The 23,625-nt window shown below is 45.8% G+C and overlaps 1 protein-coding gene across 2 annotated transcripts in view; it reads left to right on the forward strand.

The window, feature by feature from the left end:
• The window catches only part of LYST (lysosomal trafficking regulator), a 139,527-nt gene that overhangs the window by 50,875 nt on the left and 65,027 nt on the right, over positions 1-23,625 (forward strand). For both annotated transcript variants that reach the window (XM_078858664.1, XM_078858665.1), the window contains 5 exons: positions 993-1,362; positions 3,842-3,932; positions 16,720-19,081; positions 20,639-20,876; positions 22,181-23,335. In XM_078858664.1, the coding sequence (XP_078714790.1) occupies positions 993-1,362; positions 3,842-3,932; positions 16,720-19,081; positions 20,639-20,876; positions 22,181-23,335 (4,216 nt within the window). The remainder of the gene's footprint in view (positions 1-992; positions 1,363-3,841; positions 3,933-16,719; positions 19,082-20,638; positions 20,877-22,180; positions 23,336-23,625) is intronic.

Here is a 23,625-nt window from a genome sequence, read left to right on the forward strand (position 1 = left end):
TTGAGTTGATGACCGCCGGAGTTTTCCAGGCATTCTACGCTTGGCAGAAGGGAATTATAAGGGGGAATACTTTGCACTAAAGGGAATTATCACGTTGTGTTTTCAGGTCTGGGCTTCAGGGCAGCCGCATCCAATCAGATCCCTCTGCCAATCCATCGTCCGCTGAATTCTCGATTCAAATATTCCCGAATTGGCAGGACATCGTGTGGCTAGAGAACATTAATGTTTTATGCAAATGGATTCTGGCCGCCCTGTACGTGCACACACAACACCATCGTTTATGTTACTTTGTTTGTTCATGCGATCTAATTGTTGTTCAACATCTCTCTCTCTATTATCCGGGATAATGGGAAGAGGGGTGGCACAGATAAAATAAAAACACAAATAACATTTAACACGTAGGCTTTCGCGACCAATGTGTGTTGAAGCCACAACATTTACAATTCAACACACCGGTGGGCTAAAGCAGTGAACTATTTGTCTTTTGTCAACGTGACACATTTTTACTGATTGGCCGTGTCGGGTGGTGGAGGGTTACGACACATTTATAAATAACGCGATCTAAACCCAAAAACGTTGATTATGGACAAATAACATTATATGTTATTAGGCTTTTAATAAAATCGTGTTTATTGCTTATCTATGTAGATTGGGAGTGAAGGTGTAGAATGTGTTATCTCTCTTTTATCGTGTTGTTTTAAGCAAGCCTTTTACTTGCAAAACATTTTCGTGGACGAGTGTACACCAAGTCAGTGACCCTCGACGAGTGAGGAGCTGCTCATAATTAAACCATCCGGCGAGTAAAAAAAATACACGATTGAGCTCGGTTAAACCCGCAACCCTGATAACCCGGCCTTGGATAGCCGATAAGTTAACCGCCGTGTATTACAACGCCTGCATTTATGGCAAGTCGGTTGATTTGTCCAAATTGACATTCAAATCCCCCCCCCCTTGCCGCACCCCTGGCCTTGTTCCAACTTCTGCCCCCTTAGCCCGGCCATGAATGCAGGCGCCTGTAATGTGCTGGCACGGGAGCTGCTCACGGACATCCACCAACTGTGCCGCAACCTGGCGGAGCAGAGCACCTCCTCGCCGGGCGGCTCCGCACCCGTCACCAGCGGCACAGTCTCGGGGCCCCAAGACAGGCGGGTGCCGGGCAGTGGCGACGGTGACGATGATGATGGAGGAAACGGTGATGGAGATGAAGACGAGGAGGAGGAGGTGGAGGATGACGAGGAGGAGGAGCGGCGGCAAGAGCAGCAGCGGCGGCGCGAGAGTGGACACGTGACGGCGCTGGCGGATTACCTGCTCGCTGGCCGCGGGTTCACTTTGCTGCTCACGCTCGACTCGCTGCTTAATCAGGTATCGGCGTATAAACTTTTTTCTTTGTTTTGATCCGTTAGCATTGTCTCTCTGTGTGTCCGTCCGTCTGTGCATCTGTAACGGTGGGGTGGGCGGGGCGGGGGGGGGGGTCGTGATAATTCCGTAGAGATGGTGCAATATATGCAAAACTTCAGATTCGGGAAAATCGACTAAATTGAACAAAGGTTTACCCAATAAGCCTCATTCTTTGGGTCTTTCGGTAAAGTCACGTAGATTGTTTCTTAGAAAATAACCAAAAACTACGACGTTTCGATCACAGGAGGAAACAGGATGATGACGACCGCTTGTGTTGTGATCGAAACGTCCTGGTTTTTTATTTTCTTTGAACCTATCTACGTGACTTTACCAAAAGACCCAAAGAATATGAATTCCTGCAGTCACTAAAGCTTAAGTCAAGATCCAATAAGCCTCGTCAAGCTTTGTGATGTTACACGTTATGCGCCGTAATCTCATTAAACAGCTCAGAAGGCAACGTTAACATCAATTGAATATTGATTTAAAGCTTTCGTGACTGCAGGGATTCATATTCTTGTTTCCCTCCTACGTTACTTTACCGAAAGAACCAACAATATCAATTAAATATTTGGAATTACGAATTGGAATTACGAATGCAAGTTGGATAGTGTTACAACAGCCTTCCTTGTTTAATCTTTTTCCATAATTCTATCCCAATTGTGCTGTCGGCATCATGAGCCGAGAGCGCAGGGCAGTGCAGCCCTTGGTGTTAGATAGCGCACCACAGAAGTGGATGTCGCAGAGCTATCTCCAGAATACCTTCAAACGACCTGTCCTGAGCAGTCTGCTAATTTGGCCTGCTTCGGTTTGACACTCGGCAGTTTATTAACGAGCGGAAAGTCTCTCGCGCCGCCGTGCTGGTGTCTTCACTCGAGCTCTCGCCCCCGTGTGACAAGTGCCAGTGGCACCGCCACTCCTACAACCCGTGCCCAAGCCTCGTGGCCCAATCATGTGCGGCTGGGTGGTGGGGCAGTACCAGCCAGAATTCCCTGTGCTTTGGGTGGGTGGGGGTGGTATAAGCGGGATGCCAAAACCGCAGCGCACTCATTTTTGGAAAACTTCTACGTGGAGAATGAGTTAGAGTTTCTGAAGGATATTTCAGTTTTATTTGTCTTTTCATGAACACATTCCGCAGCTTTGCGGTTTCGTCTTGAAACGAAATTGTGAACAAAATAGTGGCGAATGATATCCGTGAGTATCATTGTTTTTATCTTATTGTGTAATTTTCACAATAAATGCTTAATAATTAATCAGTGTAATTTCTCATCTCAGTGGTGGCTAAACTATCAGATAAACCAATAATCATAATAATCTGGAAACATTTCTGAAAGCCCAGAAGTTAACTCAAAATAAGCTACTTTTGATTTTATCCGGTCCCCTAAATATTGCCATCCTACTACTGCTTCTCTAAGCAACCTGGGTGTTGTTGTTAACAAGCTGCATTTTATTTGAAATAATGCATTTTAAAGATTTGCTCTTAATGACCTTTAGATAGCTGTGAAACGGCTTTGTGAAAACATTGTGTATTATGGTAATGGCGCCAGTTCATTGCGTATTTCGCTACCAAATGTCTATGTGCTGTTTTGCATTTCCATGCCCTGCTGTTGTTATAAGAAATTAATCAAAAACTCCCCATGAAAGGTCCGTTTATTTCATTATTTCAAAAACTCTTCGCAAGTGCATCCAAAACAAATCTACGTTGGATGTTGTGTATGCCTGCGGGCGACTCGTGTTAGGCTTCTTGTAATCTTCTGTGTTTACTTTTGGCCCGCTGCTGGAAGAACGTGTCTGCAATACATCAACAGAGCCATGCTGGTGTAACAGCGGACATTTTGTTTGATGTTTTCCTAAGCCTCTCGCAGCAAGTGAAACTTAGTTACGACGTGGTCGGTCGTGGTTTTGTTTTTCTATTTCAAACACTGTACATTTTGTTTCGTTTATAATTAATATACATTTTTATAAAATACAAATGTCTCCGTTTTAGGGAATTTCTGCTTCATATTTATCTTCAATTACAATAGAAAACGAGCAATCCACTGAAAAAAAAAATCACTTGCAGCACCATCCTTAAGGAGAACGATGATGACCTGATCTCTGGCCCCAAGAAACAGGTTTGCAGATTTGCTGAGTGCCAGATCTCTAAATACAAGGTGGCACAGTCATCATTTAACCCATAACACCTGGGCATGCACTGCAACCTCTGTCCAGTGAACCTTGGAATCTTCAAAGTGCACTTAGCCTGGAACAAGCGCGGGTGGGGCATACACCGCCAATTAAAGGTGTATCGTGTTTGTTTTTGCATGTGTATCGTGTTGTGTGTGTATATGCTCAAAACAAGCCCACTGTTTCTGGACAGCATCTTGAGATGTGGCCACATTTAGGCGCGATGTAAACCCAAGTTGTATTGTACGGTATGCCTGTGTGTGTTTTTTTTTTTGCACAGGAACTGGCCTGCCGAGAAGATCTTCTGAATCTGTTGCTCTCCCTGCTGCCGCTGCTGTGGAAAATTCCAGTGCGAGAAGAGCAAGCACGTGGTTCGTCCACAATTGAATTAAATACACTCTATACACTGCTAATCTTCAATGTATTGATGTAAGATTATGGGTTTTTTTTGTACCGTCAACGGTGATGGAGCTAAGAGCATCAACTCTCTGTACTTAAGAAACCATTTAATTCCCAAGATTTGCTTGGAATTGAACCTCGGATGTCGGCCTTGCCAGATTATTTCTCTGACATGGAATTAGTGCTCTGAGCCGCCTGGATATCCCGTTATGGACGCCAGAGGCATCCATCATTTTTCGTATTGAGGCTTACCTCTGACTTGACAAGTAGGCCACCACGGGGTCCACGTGACTGTGGTTAGCGAGAGAGTTGGGGTGCCACGTCTGATCTATAACATCACAAGTCAAAGCAACCATGCCATCTGCGAACCAAGATATTAGCGATGTATTAATATACCATAATATAATGGATATGAGGTGAAATTAAAGTACACATACAGCATTGTAAGTAGAATATACTTTAAAACTGTGCGCAAAAAAACGTCCATCATTAAACCCACCAGTATTGGCTATTTAAACAAAAATTTAAGGTTTTCCCACACAATATCCAACTCATAGAACACTGTTCACATATCAATACCAAACTGAATTTGTCACCTTTCTTAACAAGACCTCGTTTTCATTGAACACCACAGTGTAAGGAAAAAATGTTTCCAATATAAGCGCAGTAAATCACTCTGCTCTCCCCGTGCACTCTCTCCAAAGCGTCAGCCTTTTTTTCTGTTATTACTGCAGCGTTCGGTGGTGACTTTCTTAAAGAAAGTGATTACACAGCTGCTAGTAAAGCGATGAATAATTTGTATAATCTTGGCACTATGTTATCCATTTAGGTATTCTGTCCACTGAGTCATCGATGCAGATTGCACACCTGGTGCTGGCGGGGGGAAATCATAGCTCATACTGCGTTACCATTTACTTTAGTCTTGTATTTTGGAAAGAATCAAGTTGTACTTGAAGTTACTTTCTTCACAGCAATTGCTCTGATGTCGTGTTTTCTTGTGCGCCTGTGCGCACCCAAGAAGCCCACTGCTGTTGCTATCTTCAAGTACATCTTGAGACGTATTCTTTCCCACTGGATTTCCCAAAAAATGTTATCATTATTTGCAGTCCCCATAGTGTAAATTGCAGTCTCAAGCTCTTATTATATTTTACGTATTATTGTCTCTTTGACCTCTCTATGTACGTGCCATGAAGAAGGGACCATTGTCCAAAACGTAACCGAATGTACATTTTTTGTTTTTTCAAGGCCGCTGTGTTGTTGACAATTTTGTTGACTTATTTACATGAAGGATTATTTTCTTCAATTGCCACTCAACGATGCGCCGTGAGATTTTCTGAAAGTGTGGAATGCAATGGAATTATAAATGTGTAATTGTCATACGCTAACTTAAAAAAGAAAGTTTATTTTCACTTGAGTTCAAACAGGTTAGGTTTAGTGATGCTGGAGATTGTACGAATCAATTTCCGAACTGAAGATCTTTGTGTTTTCACAGTAAAACCTTTAATGGCCAAAAATACAGGACACATGGAAAAGCGCATACATGCAACTTGCTGGTATTTCCTTACACGTGGGTTTCGTGCAATTAAAATGTTTCCTGTTAACCTAGCTGAATTTAAAATATTTCCCAAAGAAAAGTAATTGCATAGATATGGGATGTGAAGATGAAACCTTTGATGGCCGAGTCGTGATGCCGCGTTCTTCGCAGTGAATACTCACGATAAATAGTTCTATACCGCACTGATATAAGTGCACACAGGGATTGACACACAGCACAGGAATTGACACACTACACAGGGATTGACACACAGCACAGGGATTGACACACTACACAGGGATTGACACACAGCATAGGGATTGACACACAGCACAGGGATTGACACACTACACAGGGATTGACACACTACACAGGGATTGACACTACACAGGGATTGACACACTACACAGGGATTGACACACAGCACAGGGATTGACACACTACACAGGGATTGACACACAGCACAGGGATTGACACACTACACAGGGATTGACACACTACACAGGGATTGACACACTACACAGGGATTGACACACTACACAGGAATTGACACACTACACAGGGATTGACACAAAGCACAGGGATTGACACACTACACAGGGATTGACACACAGCACAGGGATTGACACACTACACAGGGATTGACACACTACACAGGGATTGACACACTACACAGGGATTGACACACTACACAGGAATTGACACACTACACAGGGATTGACACAAAGCACAGGGATTGACACACTACACAGGGATTGACACACTACACAGGGATTGACACACAGCACAGGGATTGACACACTACACAGGGATTGACACACTACACAGGGATTGACACACTACACAGGAATTGACACACTACACAGGGATTGACACACAGCACAGGGATTGACACACTACACAGGGATTGACACACTACACAGGGATTGAAACACTACACAGGAATTGACACACTACACAGGGATTGACACAAAGCACAGGGATTGACACACTACACAGGGATTGACACACTACACAGGGATTGACACACTACACAGGGATTGACACACAGCACAGGGATTGACACACTACACAGGAATTGACACACTACACAGGGATTGACACACTACACAGGGTTTGACACACAGCACAGGGATTGACACACTACACAGGAATTGACACACTACACAGGGATTGACACACTACACAGGGATTGACACACTACACAGGGATTGACACACAGCACAGGGATTGACACACTACACAGGAATTGACACACTACACAGGGATTGACACACTACACAGGGTTTGACACACAGCACAGGGATTGACACACTACACAGGAATTGACACACTACACAGGGATTGACACACTACACAGGGTTTGACACACAGCACAGGGATTGACACACTACACAGGGATTGACACACTACACAGGGTTTGACACACAGCACAGAGATTGGCACACTGCTGGATACATTCCTGATGACGAACCTGATTACTGAGTTAACTATCACATCAGGACATAACAATGTGTTCATGACAGTGGTCTGAGCAAGTTTACAGGTTTTATATTGCATTGAATTAAGAGTGTGCAGTATCTACTTTATTTTCTATCTGGTACAGTGTAAACAGAAATATATAGTTTTGTACATTGGAGAGGTGTGAGCGTAGTTATAGTGTAATGTTTTCATACACTCGGAGATTCTGTCTTCATTAGCGTTGTTATTAATAGACGCAATCGTGCAGAATAATTATCTTTGCACAGTACTAATGGCGTTAGATATTACGCAAAAATAAATATCAACGGCATGATTTTCGGAACATATACGTGTATGCCTCCTGATATTTAAACTTTTATGAACCATAACCTTTTGCAACGTAATTGTATTCGCGTTTAGCACGACGCTTCATATTTCAATTTTATACAGACTCTGCGTTGTTCTTCGAGTCCCTTTTCAGGTTAGATTCTATTATCGTATTTTCACTTTCGCCTAATCTTTGAGAGCCCGTTAAATAGTTGAAATTTCAAACGGTCTTGTTTTTGAAAACAAACATGAACGTCTTGTTATGAATCGACAAGCACGTATGTGATGATATTCTGCTTGGATTACGGTATACATCCTATCAAGATTCTGCTCAGGCAACCATGCTGTGTTTAAACTGCCACAAAGAACATGAAAATGTTTGTACTGTGGTACCACGGTCGGTATCTTTATATATGTGTGTGTTTTTCAGTAAATGCTGAAATTTAGGTGATTTCTAGTTGTCTGTATTCAAACGTGTCAATGGCCTTCAGTTATGCTGCCAGCCTTTTGATTTATATTCTTAATGGCATTGTACCACCAAAGATTAGTAAGAATAGTAGACATGTTTCACTTAGGTTAAGCTTTGTGCACATATACAGTATCTGCTTTAAATATTTCAAAACTGTGGCATTATTACGTTGTGCAAATATGGTTTTCTTAAAGATCATATAGTTTCTGGTGCTGTTGCTCCTTAATTTGCAATGGCAACATTTCCCCCATGAACTACGAAGCAAAACGCAATGAAAATGTGTTAATGGCAAACACGGTGCTTTGTTGTGTCACCAAAGTCGCGCAAACGGTATCTCTGGTGGTGAAACGTTAGCTGTGTAAGGAACCAGTTAATCCTATTTTTGTATTCGGTAAAAATCTTTTGCCGATTTTCTTGAAACCACATTGTGTGTGTACCTTAGCAAATTGATCCTTCCTTGGGGGCGGGGGGGGGTGGAGAAGATATCCTGCCCTGGAGCCTTCCCTTTCTTAGCCACTGCAAATTCCAGAGTGTGTGCTCTAATGTAAAACGCTCAGAGACACATGGCAGAGAATAGAAATTAGTTTATTAAAGTGCACATTTTTTCCCCCCATCACATGAAGAGCATGCCATCGATTAGTCAGACCAACAGTGCCGGCGTGACTTCTGATTTTAAAATAGCAAACATCTGCATTCAAACATGCACGGTGCTTCAGCAAGGCAAAAGAAAACATTAAATATTTGAACAAGCTGCTATTCCAGTTCATTAAATGAGGATGATGTTTTTTTTTTAATGCACTGGATCATGCTGTGTTATTTTCAAACATGCCCAGCATTTACGTTTGTCACCCAATATATAAGGGCACCTTAGTGCCATTCCCTGAGCTACAGATATTGATACGGCACAATAGGAGTCTTAAAATTGCCGAGTTGGGCTTGTGGAGTCTCGGATATAAACGCTCCTTCGAGAGGTCCCTGAGATCTTGGGATGGCCTTCTTCTAAGTAGTCCCGAGGTCAAGGCTCTGTTCCTGGGGTGTTTGGGATTTTGACATTGTGTACCTCCCAGACTATGGAACAACGCTTTGCCTTTGTCAGTAAGACAATGGGAGTCTTTAGAGCTAGTTGAGTTTGAAAACGCGCCTCTTTAAATTTGTCTTTACCCCCGAGTTCTGTCCATTTACCCTGCAGTTCCCTTTCTACTCTTTGGTTCTTTTGGTAAAGTCACGGAGATAGAAAATTCATAGATAACGACGTTTCGATCGCAACACAAACAACCTTCATCAGGTAAAACAAACACAGCGGCAGGACTGCTGACGTAGATCCTGCTTTCATAAATGGTGCACATTGGGATCTACGGATGAAATGCGCCTTTACAAATGTAGGATATTATTATAACTCGACAGGTTCCCTTTTATAAGTCTGTCTTTAACGTGTAACCCTTTCATAATGGTTACAGTTTTTTTTTTATAATTACGAAGGGTTCAACAATTCCCAGATTTATGGCTTTCAATTGACAGACAATCGTGGGAATATCCCGGAGAAAACACATCCACCGCTGAGATGGAGTGATGAAATCGGCTCGCGTGTAGTAGGTGCCTGATGGATTATGACATCTTAGAACCATGAGAAATAGTGATGGCTTGGGGGAGCCCTTGCAGCAGTGGATAGATCATGATCTATACTGCTGCTGATCATGATAGAAACGTTTTATATTCGTATAAGGGAGAGCTTTACTCGCCTTGTCCAATATCCCATCTTTTGAGAATTAGAATTCCGTCTAATATAATTATTGCACAATAATATACTTAAAGTTTCAATATACATATCTGGAAGTGCCTAGGGTAATTGGCTCTCTTGAGAGAATTCAAACCGTTTTATTTTCACGGTTAAGCTGCTGGAGGTTCTTGTGGAGGCCACCCGAGTCTATAAATACACCTTAATCATGCTTCACATCACAGGGTCACTTGGAATTTGGCACGGTTAAAAATAATAGAATATTTTTCAAATGTGACTCAAACCGGAAGTGGGTGTCGGCTTACCGCCCACAGTCATCCATTACGGTATTTGGGGGGCGTGGAACGTTTCGTTTTTTGGGGGCATTAATCCTCGACTTTTTAATTGGCTTGGCGCCGCTTTTGTGGGCCAGAACAAATCAAGTGAGTGGGGTCATCCTTTAGAGGACAAGTTCTGAATGCTTCATGAATGTAAAAAAAAAATCACGAGTCGTGTATCACTCGTGTAAAATTCGGCAAAAGACCATGGTGACCCGAGTTTAATATATGAAATAAAGTGAGTATTAGTGAGAATTTAATTGTTTTATATTTTTATTATTTTATTGTTTCCCTTCCGCGTGACTTTGCCGAAAGAACCAATAATATAAAAGTGAGTGTTTTTCTTCCACATTTATAAAACCTACTTCAATAAAATGGGAATGAAAACAAATTGCGACCTCAAAAAATAATATATAAATAACCATGACCAAGGTAAGAACTCTTGATTTGAAGTGATTGAGCACCGGGTATCAGCTCTCAAGAACCTGGTTCGAACTCACGTTGCTGACCACCAGAGCTTTCCAGGTGTTGTAGGTGGGGCTGTGACATTGTGGCCAGGAGATGGCGGCAAGCATGGGGATTTTCTGCTGGGGTGTTAAATTGCCCTCCCACTTACTGACGGTGGGATTTAAGACGTGCCCCATTGTTTCAACTGCCTGCTGGTAAAGTGAGGCCGTTAACCTCCTCTGGATTGCGAGTCCCAGTGGCAGAGGTGTGGACTCGAGTCATGCGACTTGGACTCGAGTCAGACTCGAGTCATGATTTTGATGACTTCAGACTCGACTTGGACTTGCCTCATCTTTGACTCGACTTGACTCGGGACTCGAGAGCAAAGACTTGAGACTTACTTGTGACTTGCACAACAATGACTTTGTCCCACCTCAGAGGTGTGGACTCGAGTCATGCGACTTGGACTCGAGTCAGACTCGAGTCATGATTTTGATGACTTCAGACTCGACTTGGACTTGCCTCATCTTTGACTCGACTTGACTCGGGACTCGAGAGCAAAGACTTGAGACTTACTTGTGACTTGCACAACAATGACTTTGTCCCACCTCAGAGGTGTGGACTCGAGTCATGCGACTTGGACTCGAGTCAGACTCGAGTCATGATTTTGATGACTTCAGACTCGACTTGGACTTGCCTCATCTTTGACTCGACTTGACTCGGGACTCGAGAGCAAAGACTTGAGACTTACTTGTGACTTGCACAACAATGACTTTGTCCCACCTCAGAGGTGTGGACTCGAGTCATGCGACTTGGACTCGAGTCAGACTCGAGTCATGATTTTGATGACTTCAGACTCGACTTGGACTTGCCTCATCTTTGACTCGACTTGACTCGGGACTCGAGAGCAAAGACTTGAGACTTACTTGTGACTTGCACAACAATGACTTTGTCCCACCTCAGAGGTGTGGACTCGAGTCATGCGACTTGGACTCGAGTCAGACTCGAGTCATGATTTTGATGACTTCAGACTCGACTTGGACTTGCCTCATCTTTGACTCGACTTGACTCGGGACTCGAGAGCAAAGACTTGAGACTTACTTGTGACTTGCACAACAATGACTTTGTCCCACCTCAGAGGTGTGGACTCGAGTCACGCGACTTGGACTCGAGTCAGACTCGAGTCATGATTTTGATGACTTCAGACTCGACTTGGACTTGCCTCATCTTTGACTCGACTTGACTCGGGACTCGAGAGCAAAGACTTGAGACTTACTTGTGACTTGCATAACAATGACTTTGTCCCACCTCTGCCCAGTGGTGCTAGAACCGGTAACACCACGGCAGCATCAGTTGTGTACGCCGTATACAACAACATACATTGCAATACATATTTTGGAGTGTGGGGAAAGATTCTTTTAGCAAGCCACTGTAAAAATGTTTTGTGGCAGTTGTATTTTCGCCGATAGCTTACGCTAACGTGTGACTTCTCGAGTGGCCATGCAAGTTTGTTTAAACATTCTTTCTTGCAGTGCAGTAAACAAATGCAGCCCCACAACCCAGTGGAACAAATGGTAGTCAAATCATTCATTGCAATCCCAGTGGTGCAGCACCATCTCCCACCATTCTATGATCTCAATCAATCAACACGTTTGATCAGTTCTAGATTTGAAGTTTTCGTGACTGCAAGGATTCATACTCTTTGTTTTTTTCGGTAAAGTCACGTAGGCAAAAAATAAAAATAAATTAAATGAAATCACGACGTTTCGGAAGCAACACAAGCAGCCGTCATCAGGTGTTGACTGCTCCAGCAAAATTACTGAGTCTGATGCCTCCGTAATTTTAATTTAATTTATTAAAATTTTTAACCTATATGACTTTACCGAAAAAACCAAGGAGTACATTTAATCAGGTCCTTTATCAAAGGTCAGTTTAGAGCCACTATTTGAGAACTTTGTTTTTAAAATTTCAAAATAATTTGAGAGCCCTCTTTCAATCCCCGCTGCTGGATGAAGACCTCCCCATGCTGTGCCGGTTTCTGAGCATACTTCACCATTCTGAGCATACTTCACCATTCTGGCTAGTGTGGGTTTGCGCAGCAAGGCAACCCAGGGCTGATCACGGCATCCTTCGCCAATCTAACGTAAGCCGTGGGTGGGAATCGATTGTGGTTTGCTGGGGCTTCTAGCATAGTGTGTGAGCCACCATTTAAATTACAATTTGAAGAACATTTAAGCACCATTAAGATGAAACCGAACGTAATATTTGCTCGTGCTTTGTCGACTCGTGGGCAGTGCAGGGGTTTTAGCTGCTACGTGCGCAAAGCATTTACGTAGTGCGCGCGCTATTGCGTCACTCGGTATTATGGCATGCAGGTTTGTGCTTTGGATTATAGGGTGGCGAAAATTAAATGTCTTTTTTTACTACCCTTTGTACGCATACATTTTTTTCCAAATAATAACAAAATATATAGAGGGCATGACTTGCGTTGACAAGAAGCGGGCATTTAATAATGACATCAATAACGGTGCCCTTTTCGAAGCCGTTGAGTGACTCATCGATTTGTATTGCAAAGTAACTGAGATGCGTACACAATGTGCAGATTACAGGGGTGGGGGGGGGGGGCTGGTAAACAAGTCTTCTGTGTTGGCATAGCCGCCATGTGGCATTCTCACCCACGACAGTGTCGGTGTTGGGGGCCGTCCGTAAATGACGTCACGCACCTAGGGGGGGGGGGGGGGTCAGACATTTGTGACGATGTGTGACGAGGGGGGGGGGGTTGAGAAATGTTACGTCACATCAAAATGCGCAACTTTAAACAAATATAGACAACACGTTCTACTTAATTAAATATACTGTACTTTTAAATAAATGTTTTCTCCTACAACATCAGAGTGCAGCGGCACATTAAATACGCACTACAATGACAATAGTTTAAAGCGATTTGAAGCATGTTTTTTGGGGTGGGGGGGGGGCAGAGCTTTGTGACGTCATATTTGAGGTGGGTTCTGACTTTTTGTGATGCAGTGTGACGAAGGGGGGGGGGGGGCAAAAATCGTCCAAAATCGCATGACGTCATTTATGGACGGCCCCTTGGGACAAAATTAACCTGACCTCTTTTTGTTAAATGTTGATGCATAAATTAAATACAGGTTTCCCTTGAGCTTCATGCGGGAGATACGTTCCGAGAAAAAGGGCTCGCACAGCGGAAACCGCACGAGGAGACATTCGCCTGCCGAGTAGCGCGTAGAGTACACGCACAACGTTGTCCCGCGTACGACCGCATAGCCACACACGAGCGAATTCAGGCCGCATTCAGCGAATTTTTGGTAGAAATAGCTTAGCTCTTCATATGCCCGTCACATCGCACAAACCGAACCCGCATAGAGCGAGGGAAACCTGTAACCTCACTCGTGGAATGGGCCCATCAAGTAATTCTTCTCTTTTAAAAAGCTGTAATAATGGACTTGTATTGTGTGCATGCACGTGTGCTTTTGTTTGGGGTAGTTTTATAATTTTCGCGCAGTCAGCCATATTATCTCATGCTTTTGTACATCTGTGCACACTGCACATTGTGTGTATTATTTGCAAAGGTTGTGTCTCCTTTCTATTTAATAATAATTACATTCATCTAATGTTTTTCATCAAGGATCTCAAAGCGCTGAACAGGACACAGCAGCAGCTGACACTCAGCATAAAAATAAGAATAATTTACAAAATGAACTAAAGGTCTAATAAGCAGAAGTGTATAAATAGGTTTTAAGGCGGATTTTAAAAATGAATATATCATTTCATTTTTTTTTTAAATGTGTTCATGTACATCTAGGTACAGTACATTGCCTGTTTTTAAATAAAAATGCACTTGGAGCTGTGTTCCGGTATAAGCAGTTGGCATTTGTTATTTAGTCAAAATAAAGCATATTCAAACGCAGCAGTAGATAACATTTAAAGTAAACCGGAAAGACAATAGTTGTTGTCCGTTGCATTGTTGCAGCTGTGGTGTCATTTGAAAGCTCGGTGATTAGATAATGTGATGTCACAAAGATGATCGCAGGGCGTGGGAATGTATGAAGTACAAATAATTCAAAATACCACCAGTAAGTAAATAATAAATGCCATAATCGATCAAAAATTCCATGATGATTTTGGTAGTAATATGTTACTGGTGCATTCTGTAAACTACTATATGAATGTAAAATAACTAATGAGTAAATAAATAATAATCAAGTAGTTGCCATCTCTCACAGTTGTGCGATTATAACAATCCACCCAGCATTGTTCCTGACCATCACTGTTCCTGATCATTGGCTAAGATTCCTTTTGGTGGTGTCTTAGCGCGTCTCAACGGTTTCGATTATGTTACTGACCTGCGTATGTTCTCCCATGTGCTCTTCATTCTGTCTCTCATTGTCAACACATAGCAATGACTGCAACAAAATAAACACTTGAATCGAAAAAAGTATCACATAATAACTTGGCAATGATGAATTATCCTGAAACCCTGCGTGGCTGTCATTATATTAGGTTTAAAAAAATGTATTACGAAGAATATGGTAGATCAAATTGGAGATTTCGTTTTTATGAAAATAGATGTATCACTGCACATTTTAAAAATGTTCATGAATGTACAGATGCTGACAAAAAAAGAAACCTATATAGAGGCATACTCCTGCATATGAAACCCCTGTGGATAAGGCTAAATTAATAACGCTGTGATCAACGTTTTGAAATACAAATACGGATGGCAATCCTCATCAAGATATCCACTTATGGGAGCCAAATGTTATGCCCAGCTTTTCATCTTGGCAGCTATAAATAATTCTCGACAGTTCATTGCATTTCTATTGAAGCAGAGATTTAAAAAAAAGCATCCGATTCCTTTATGAATATTGTAGAGGCGGGCTGTGCTTCCTCGTGTAAACATCGTTTCGTGGTCTCTAAACGCCGGCGTCACGGCTAGCAGAGCTCACAGGCACGCCAACGTCTCTCCTTTACACTGGGCCCAGTGGTGGAACAAGGCACAAGCAAGAGGCTAGGGCCCTAAAACGCTCAAGGGGCTCTGGATTAATGAGATAAAAAATATATTCCAGCTCAAAATCAGTTCCAAGGAAAGATAATTAATGTAAACAAAAAAAACTCTTATTTCTCTCCTGTCAGTATCTCTCTTCTCTCATATCACCACACCTCTATTCTTAGTTACATTTCTCAATTGATGGGCAAGGAGCCCCAGTGGACTAGCTGCTAGCACCACTGGTCAGGCCGTCCACGAGACTGACGTCACGAATGGCCTCCTGTGCACTGTCTACATGGCCGCTCCTTAAATGGCCATACTCTCATCATTGTCATTGTGCAGAGTTGCTCACTGTGGCAGAGAATTATTTTGGCTATCAATGGGGAGCCATTCATATTCCACTCAGAAACTAGAAATGTGGCTTTTCTTCCAGACATCAATGTCAATAACCATCAATAAAGCTTGTTATATTGAGCACAAGGACTGGCCTGCCTGTCCATCATTTCACATTGGGAACCTGTTCTATTTTGCATCACAGATTTATTTTCCAATTTTCTGGTTTGTTGTAAAACTTACAAAGACCTGAACTTTTTCTTATTATTAAAAATATTCCCATTCAGTGTATTTTACAAAGTGCATAATTGTCATGTTGAAGTTGTAATTTAATACTAAGTAAGATTGAATTCTTGACAAGGACAGAATGTGTATTACGCATATCTGAAATGTTTTACCTCTAAAACATTTAAATATATAATTTCTTATATTTTGACCATTTTAATTTTTGGGAGCTATAACATACAACGGTAAAAACTCACTGCAATCATCAAATGATGATCATTTGAAATATGAATGCTCATCATTATATTGTGCGTTATTGTATATATCGTTCATAACTTTAAATGCCCTTCTGCACTTTCAAAAGACATTGTTATCTTCCTTTGATAAAGACCTTGAGAAAGATATGCGTTTTTTTTAATGGTGAGAGAATCCTCATCTGATTTACCACACAAATCAGATATAATTGATGATCAAACAAGCCTTCAACCCTTTAGATCAACACATATTTAAAATGTAGCAAGAGTCCAGTTCAAGGTCGACACTGCTTGCTCTTTATAGCAAAGACAAGCGGTCAACCAGCCTACCTGAGCGATGGACCTGCTGCTGCTGCTGCTGCTGTGGGTGAAATCCACTCGGCTTAGGACAGCAGAATGGAGCTGTCCATCTGCTGCCCCGGCGGTCTGGAAGGGTTTGCCAATTGAAGTCCAATCACCTGTGACAACCAGTGATTTTAAGACGAGACTAAATACATGTATCCTCTGTTTAGTTTAAATTAGTTTAATTTTCTCAGCGCCATCCATGCTTCCATCTCAGCTTTGCGTGATAAATGTGTTTTTTTTATATATGGTGTGTGATAAATGTTTTTATTGATTTGAATGTCTTTGTTTTTTGTTTTTGCAGCTTACCATCTTCCACCCCTCGGTGAAAATCTCTTTTCCGCAAGCAGCAGCCAGGCCTCCTCACAGCCGCAGCCCAGCCCTAGCCGCAAAGGCACGGCCTTCCCCCTCTCGGGGCGGTACAACTGCAGCGGTGGCAGCGCCAGCCGGAAGCACCGAAGGCACCGCAAGGGAGGGCCTGGGCATGAAGCTCGAGACAAGGCCCAGGCGCCACACGCCTCCACCGACTCCGAGCTGAGCTCCAGCGAGCGCCCCACCGCTGCCGCCACATTGCTCGCCAACTGGAGGCAAGTGGCCCCCAACCGGTCCCTGGCATCAACCGGCCTCTTCACGTCCGAGGACTTTAGCCCGCCCAAGCCCGGAGGGTCATACCCGTCGCCTCTGGGCGAGTCCCTGGAGAGGTTCGGGTGCGGCGGCGCCGCCATGGAGGAGCAGGCCGCTCGCCTAGCGGACGTGGAGGCGCACGTGCAGCCGAGCATCGAGACCGAGGTTCAGAGGCTTCCGGTGTGCGAGCTGGACGTCGTGAATGCCAACGACCCGTCCGGCCTCGTGCTGGGCCTGGGGCGGGACGCTCACGTTGCCGACGGGACGCCCTTTGAGCTGTGCCGGGTGCTGCTCTCTCTGCTGGGGAAGCTGTGCGAGGCGGAGTTGGCGTCGGCGACGCGGGGCCAAGCGTCCGTGTGTACGGTGCTGCCCTCCCTCCTGCGCTTCCTGTCGGCCCTCGGGGGCGGCGACAGGAATTCGGAAACGGGCGTCATGGCCGCCGGGTGGACCGGCGAGACGGTGGCCTTCGTGCAGCGCATGCTGCTTCACGCCGTGCTGCGCCTGCTGACCGCCACGAACGCCGCGCTGCACGGGGAAGCCGACGGCATGCCAGACGCGCTGCGCACCGCGGCGCTCGACCTTCTCAACGCTGCCCGTCTTGCAAAATTGGGCCTAGAGCGACCCAGGGCAGAGCCCTTTGCCCCCAGGCTGAAGCGGACTTTAAAAGAGGTTCAGCAGCAGGAGGAAGAGGAGAAGCTGGCCCTTTACAAGTGCCTTGAGCCACAAGATGACTCTAAAAGTAGATACCATTGGTTGCTTCTCCTGCCAGAGCTTATCCATGCGACCCTGCAACTTATGCTGCGGTACGTACAAGCAGCCGGTTCTAATCCCTTTCTGCTGAATCAGGCAGTGGATTTGATTCAGGAGTTCGTCAAGCAGCAGGGGTTTGATCTCCTGCAGGAATCTCTGGTTGACCTGGAGGCACTTGTGTCATCTGTCGCGACGCAACAGCAGCAACGGCAACACCACCTGTTGCTCCCTTCACCGTCGCTGCCGATGGGCGCGCTGGAGGTTCGAGATGCCCGGGTCTACATCCGCATCCTCGTAGATGACATCACTGAGGTTATTAGCGCCCTAAAGAAGGCTCGAGTGGAGCAAGTATACCCGGCCAGTGGCCATCGGAAACGCCACCACCATCAGCCATTCCACCACCGAGCGTGCCCGCAGCCCAGCTGCCCCCAGGAACACCATCACAGCGACCTGAGCGGCCTGCCCATGTGTGCCTTCACCCCCAGCCGAATGCCGCTCAACCCATTCGAAGAACAAGACGACGAGGGCAGGGAGGATGCCGCGAGCCTCGGGGCGACGGGCAAGACGACGGACGGACTCTGTTGCGTGGCCATATTTAGCGCCCGCTGCCTGGCGATGCTGGAGTCTGTGCAAACATCTGAATTTGCGCTGCGTGTCCTGTCCGGCACAAGCGGAGCGGGTGTCTGCTGTTGCCTGGACCTGCACGCGGCCCTGAGGCCCATCCTGCGCAGCCTCTGGTCACCCGTCGGCGCCGGCAGCAAGGCGTACCAGCAGTACGCGCTCGCCGTGCTGGGGAAGCTGCTGCTGGATCAGCTGGGGGGCAACCACCAGGGCAACGTGGACGGCAAGCCCAAACCCTCGACGGCGTGCCAGATCTGCGAGTCCGCCGCCGACGACGACGGTAGCGGCCTGGATTCGGCGGCGCAGAGCGGTGGCAGCAGTCCGTCGTCCGCCCAAGCCGTCGACCGGCCGCGTCGCTGGGAGGCGCTGGCGGCCTACCGGGGCCCCGTGCTTGGCGAGGCCGGGCCCGGCGCCGCCCTGCTGGTGGCTAGGCACCTCTGCCATCTGGCGCGGCGGGGCGGTCCGGAGCTGCGGCGGCAGCTGTACGTGCACGTGCTGTCGCCCGCTATCCGGCAGGGTGTGGAGGCGACGCAGCACGCCCGGCAGCTGGGGCTCGGAGGGGAGGCGGCGGCCGGTGGGTGCGTTCACGCGTGCCACCTGCACGCCCGATGCCCCTCTCCGCAGCTCATAAGGAAGTGCCTGGAAGCCGTGCCCGTTCTGTTGCAGCACAGGTGAGGAGGCCCAGTAAAGTTAGGCCCTTTTACGATTTGTTATTGTTGTTTAAATATATCTGAATTTTTTTGATCTGATTGAATGAACATTCTTGAAGAAAGAGATTACACCAGTATGGATTGACTTACTTATAGAACTAAATGTGTAATTTGTAAATCATTCGTGGCCAGGTTGCCTTGCCTGGTAGGATGGGGAAAGTTTAGTTTCGTTTGTATCTGTTAGGGTGATTTGTTTACCTTTCCTGTATTTTGCACTGTCGTTGTAACGTTCTTACCCACTCTTACTGGACATCTGTGAAAAATAACTTTATAGCTCATCGGATTCCTCCAGTGTAAATAAATATTCTGATTCTTAAATCATTAATCAAGGTTTTTGCTGATATAAACCTCATTATTCTGCTTGACAAAGTAGTCGTTTTTTAACACTTGTTAGTCTAGGTAATTAATCACTCTTACATTTTGACCGACCACTAAAGTGAAATCTATTTAATGTATTGTCATTGTTAACAAGGTCACATATGTCACATGTAATGTGTACAGCGCAATTCACATAATGGCGTAAGGATATGGCTATCGCCTGTCATTACCGCTATTGCTGTCTGCATATTTAATTCAGAGGTACCTTCAGGAGGGTCACCCAAAATTACATATTCCTCAACATTATAATGTTGAAACTCTTCGGAATGCCTTAAGTTTCGTGTTAGCGCACCTGTTTGTCAGTTATCTTACTTAGAGGGCAGTCTGGACAAGTTAGGGCGAGGAGAATTCATGAGCGAAGCGTTCCACTTCTTCGTCTTGCTATTTCACAAGTTGACAAGTCCTCCTGTTGTGTTCAACTCATGTGACGTGTTACCGTGTTGCCATTTTTTGCTTATGTTTGAAAAAGTGATTACGTAATTGCACCATTCCTGGCACAAAAAGGGGAGAGAAAAATCCCCCCCCCCTTCAAAATGCCGTAAAAACATTTGAATTGAGAGTCTTTTTTTTTCATCTTAAGAACTTGTCACGAGAGCATGTTGGCGTGATCACGATGTGGCTATTATTCAACATTTCACGGACTGCTCCTAGTAAGAACTTTAACCCGTCGTGACTTTAAAATGTACAAAGTCATCCCGAGCCATTGTCGAGGCTAAGCTCGCCAAGGACCGTAACACAGAGGCATTAAGAGCTGACAAATCACATGGTTGTGATTAAAAATAAATGCTTTTGCTTTGCTTGTTGGTGAATGAGGTCAGATTATACCCTTTCTGTTTCACACGATAGTATGCATATTTTTTGTGATCTCCAAAAGCAAAACACATACATTTAAAAAAAGTGATTTAAAAAACATTTATACAGTCACTTTAGGTTGGCATCGGTCTTCTCAGTAATGAGACCAAACTGTATTGGAGAGCCACACCCCAGTCTCTAACCCATTTCCTCAGTGGATTGAAAGTGTATGTTTTGGAAGAATCTGTCAAAGCATTAGACTGTTTTTCATATGACTCACAGCTTCCACAAACCCGGCAGTTGAAATGGTGGTGGTGGGGCGGGGGCTGATGATCCCCCTGTGCGCAGGTCGCTGCTGGAGCTGTTTCTTGTCAGCGACGGCCTCTCCCAGGTCACGGAGCTGCTCTTCCTGGAGGAGGTCAGGCCGGCCGCCCTTGCCGTCTTCCACACTCTCATTCTGGCCCTGGAGGGCCAGGGCCCCGAGGAGGCCGAGGGGCCCGAGCCCGTGCAGAGGAGCAGCGAGGCCTCGCAGCGAGACGCCGCCAACTCCGCTCACTTGGCTCCCGACTCCCCGCAGTCCGACGAGGTACGCGGCGACGTAACGTGTCGCTTCAACAAGAAACGATCCCTAACAAGCTTGGAGTTGACAAAAATATTATAATGATGCGATGATTCCTATCTTGGCTCAGTTGTTTAGCAATAAAAATGTATTCCTATGCTCCGTGATACATGCGTCGCATCGCGTGTATAAACATTTATTTTGTTTTATACTTGATGCAAATGATCTAAATAAATATTACTTCTACACGAACTGCCTGAAGGAGACAAACAGTAGAAACGCAACATACAATACAAAGGAGACAATAGGAACGAGCCAATAAGGGAATAGGTTCATTGAATCGTGAACCTGAATTGTGTGAATTCGCCAAACGTTGAGAAGGTAAAATGTAAGAAGCCTCGTGAATGGAGATAGCCGGGTAGCCCAGAGGTCAGATTACTTGAGCTGGTGTCAGTGATATCTTGGATTCTAATCTGGGAAACCACCCATGTGATTAAACTGGATTCTGATGTGTAGTGATGGGCTCAGCTGGGTCACCAGTGACACCAAAAAAACATTGTATTACATTCGATGTTCTGTTTGTTTTGGCCACATTCTGAGATTTAAAAGTAGTGGTCGCATGACAGTTATGCCAGTCAAACTGTTATTTATAAGTCTGAGAATTAAAATAGTGGTTTAAACGTCGGAATTAAAATAGCAGTTTGTCATGCGACAAGCCCTTTGCAGAATACGTGCTAAGATGCGACCCCTACTGTTTAAAGGAAAGAAAGGCCACTGGAAGGATTTTCCAGAAGTCCTGCGAAGAATCTCTTCCGCAGGCCATTCCCTGTCACATGTGTCCCGTCATCTCAACAACTGGGATCTTGAGTGATCCAGTAAATAAAGTCCTTGTTTTGCTAGAAACATGTGACCATCATACAAAAATCCGGCATAAACATACAACATTGTACAGATGATGACGGGATAATTTTCTTTTTTGCGATAGTTGTAGAGAAACAGTCCATCTGATGATATTAATGTATCCACGGGATTGGATGAAATAAGAGCCAGACTAGCTACTCACATGCATTCTAAGTGGAAACAGACAGATACTAATTGTTTATTTTGTTATATTGCTATAATGTGCTTCCTTGCACATTAATTGGTAGTTTTTATGTTCACAGATGTGTGGGAATTTTGCTTCACATATTAGACAATTGTTTACGCACTTTGAGATGCAATGACATGTGGGGCACATTAAAATCATCCAATAATGACAACGATGGTAAAAGCTCATGGTTGCAAAGTGGGTGCGCTCACATCATGCTGCGTGTGACCGTGGCTGTGTCCAGGCGGGGGCGGGCTCGCGCAGGAGGCTGAGCCGACTCTGCGCCGGCCTGCGGGATGGCCACGTCACCCCGATGAGACGAAAAAAGAGTCACGGGGACGGCAGCCCCGAGTTCCATCACAACAATCACCACCACCATCAGCACCACCACCACAATCAGCATCATCATCAGCAGCGAGCCGCAGACCTTTTCCTGTGCGTGACTCTGCTGAGCGTGACGAGGGACGAGGGCGGGGAAGACTCCACCGACCGGGACTCAGAGGACACCTCGGGCTACGACAGCACGCCGTGCGTCTGCGTGGGCGAGCGCTACGGAGCCTCGTCCCTGCCCCGACTCTCGCCCGATTGCGCCGCGCTGCCGACCTCCGACGGCGAGGTGCGCTTGGCGGCGGACGTTTGGGCGTCGTGCCGACGCTTGTGCCAGGCCAGCCTGGCTTTTAGAGGCCGTCTGGCCCGCAGCGGGGCGCTGCAGGTGTGCCGCCGGCTCACGGCGATCATCATCAAAGACCTCTCGCCCTCCCCCGGTGCTCCCCGGCAAGACGGGCTGGCGGGACGGAGGCCCAAGGCCGCCCCCGCAGCCGAAGACAACGACGCCGGGGCTTCAGCCGCCCTCCCGCGAACGCAATCCAACACGTCGTCGGACTTTTCCAGCACTGAGCAGCTGACGACGGAGGTACACGTCGCTGCCGCCGCGCTCTCAGAATCGAGTGAGACCATCACCCAGCAAGAGCCCGCCGATGGCGATCAGACCCTCCGCGCGGAGAGCTGCGACGGGAGCTTGCAGCGGCCTCCCGACGACGATGGCGACGACGCGGATGCCCCGGACGCGGAGGTCACTCCGACGTCGGAAGCGGGCGACGGGTGGCCCGCGTCGTGTAGGAGCTCCAGCATCGGCACGAGTAAATCCGAGAGCGTGGGACAGAGGTTGGACGGGCACGCGGCCAGAGCGGCCGACGGGCACGCGGCGCCGGATGTAAAACGGGAAGCGACGAGCAACAACGAGGAAGGACGCTGGTGTGCGTGCGAAACGGAGAGGACGGATAGGCCGGATAGGCCCGAGCTGGTGAAGATCAGGCTTCTGGAAGCCCTGCTGGCTGTCTGCCTACATGGCTGCACGCTCACGGGCAGCCAACAGAGGGACAATGACCTTCCTGGGCAGGTGCGTGCTGGAATGAACAACGAGGTTTAAATTCAAGGAAAATATGCACGTGTGATTGTAACCTAACACTTTTTCTGTATTTATTTAGATTTTTATAATAAAAAATATATATATTTGAGTCACTTTTAGAACATTTCTAAAATCTAGTATTAAAATTTTTTATTTTATATATGCTTTGGGGAGTGGTGATGCAGTGGTTAGTGCCCTGCGCTATGAGCCCGGTGACCTCTGTTTGATTCCTGGGTGTGACGAACATCAGCTACGAGCGATGTCTGAACCGGTTGTGGGCC

Source organism: Lampetra fluviatilis, chromosome 7 (genome assembly GCF_964198595.1).
Source record: "Lampetra fluviatilis chromosome 7, kcLamFluv1.1, whole genome shotgun sequence".
Taxonomy (NCBI): domain Eukaryota; kingdom Metazoa; phylum Chordata; class Hyperoartia; order Petromyzontiformes; family Petromyzontidae; genus Lampetra; species Lampetra fluviatilis.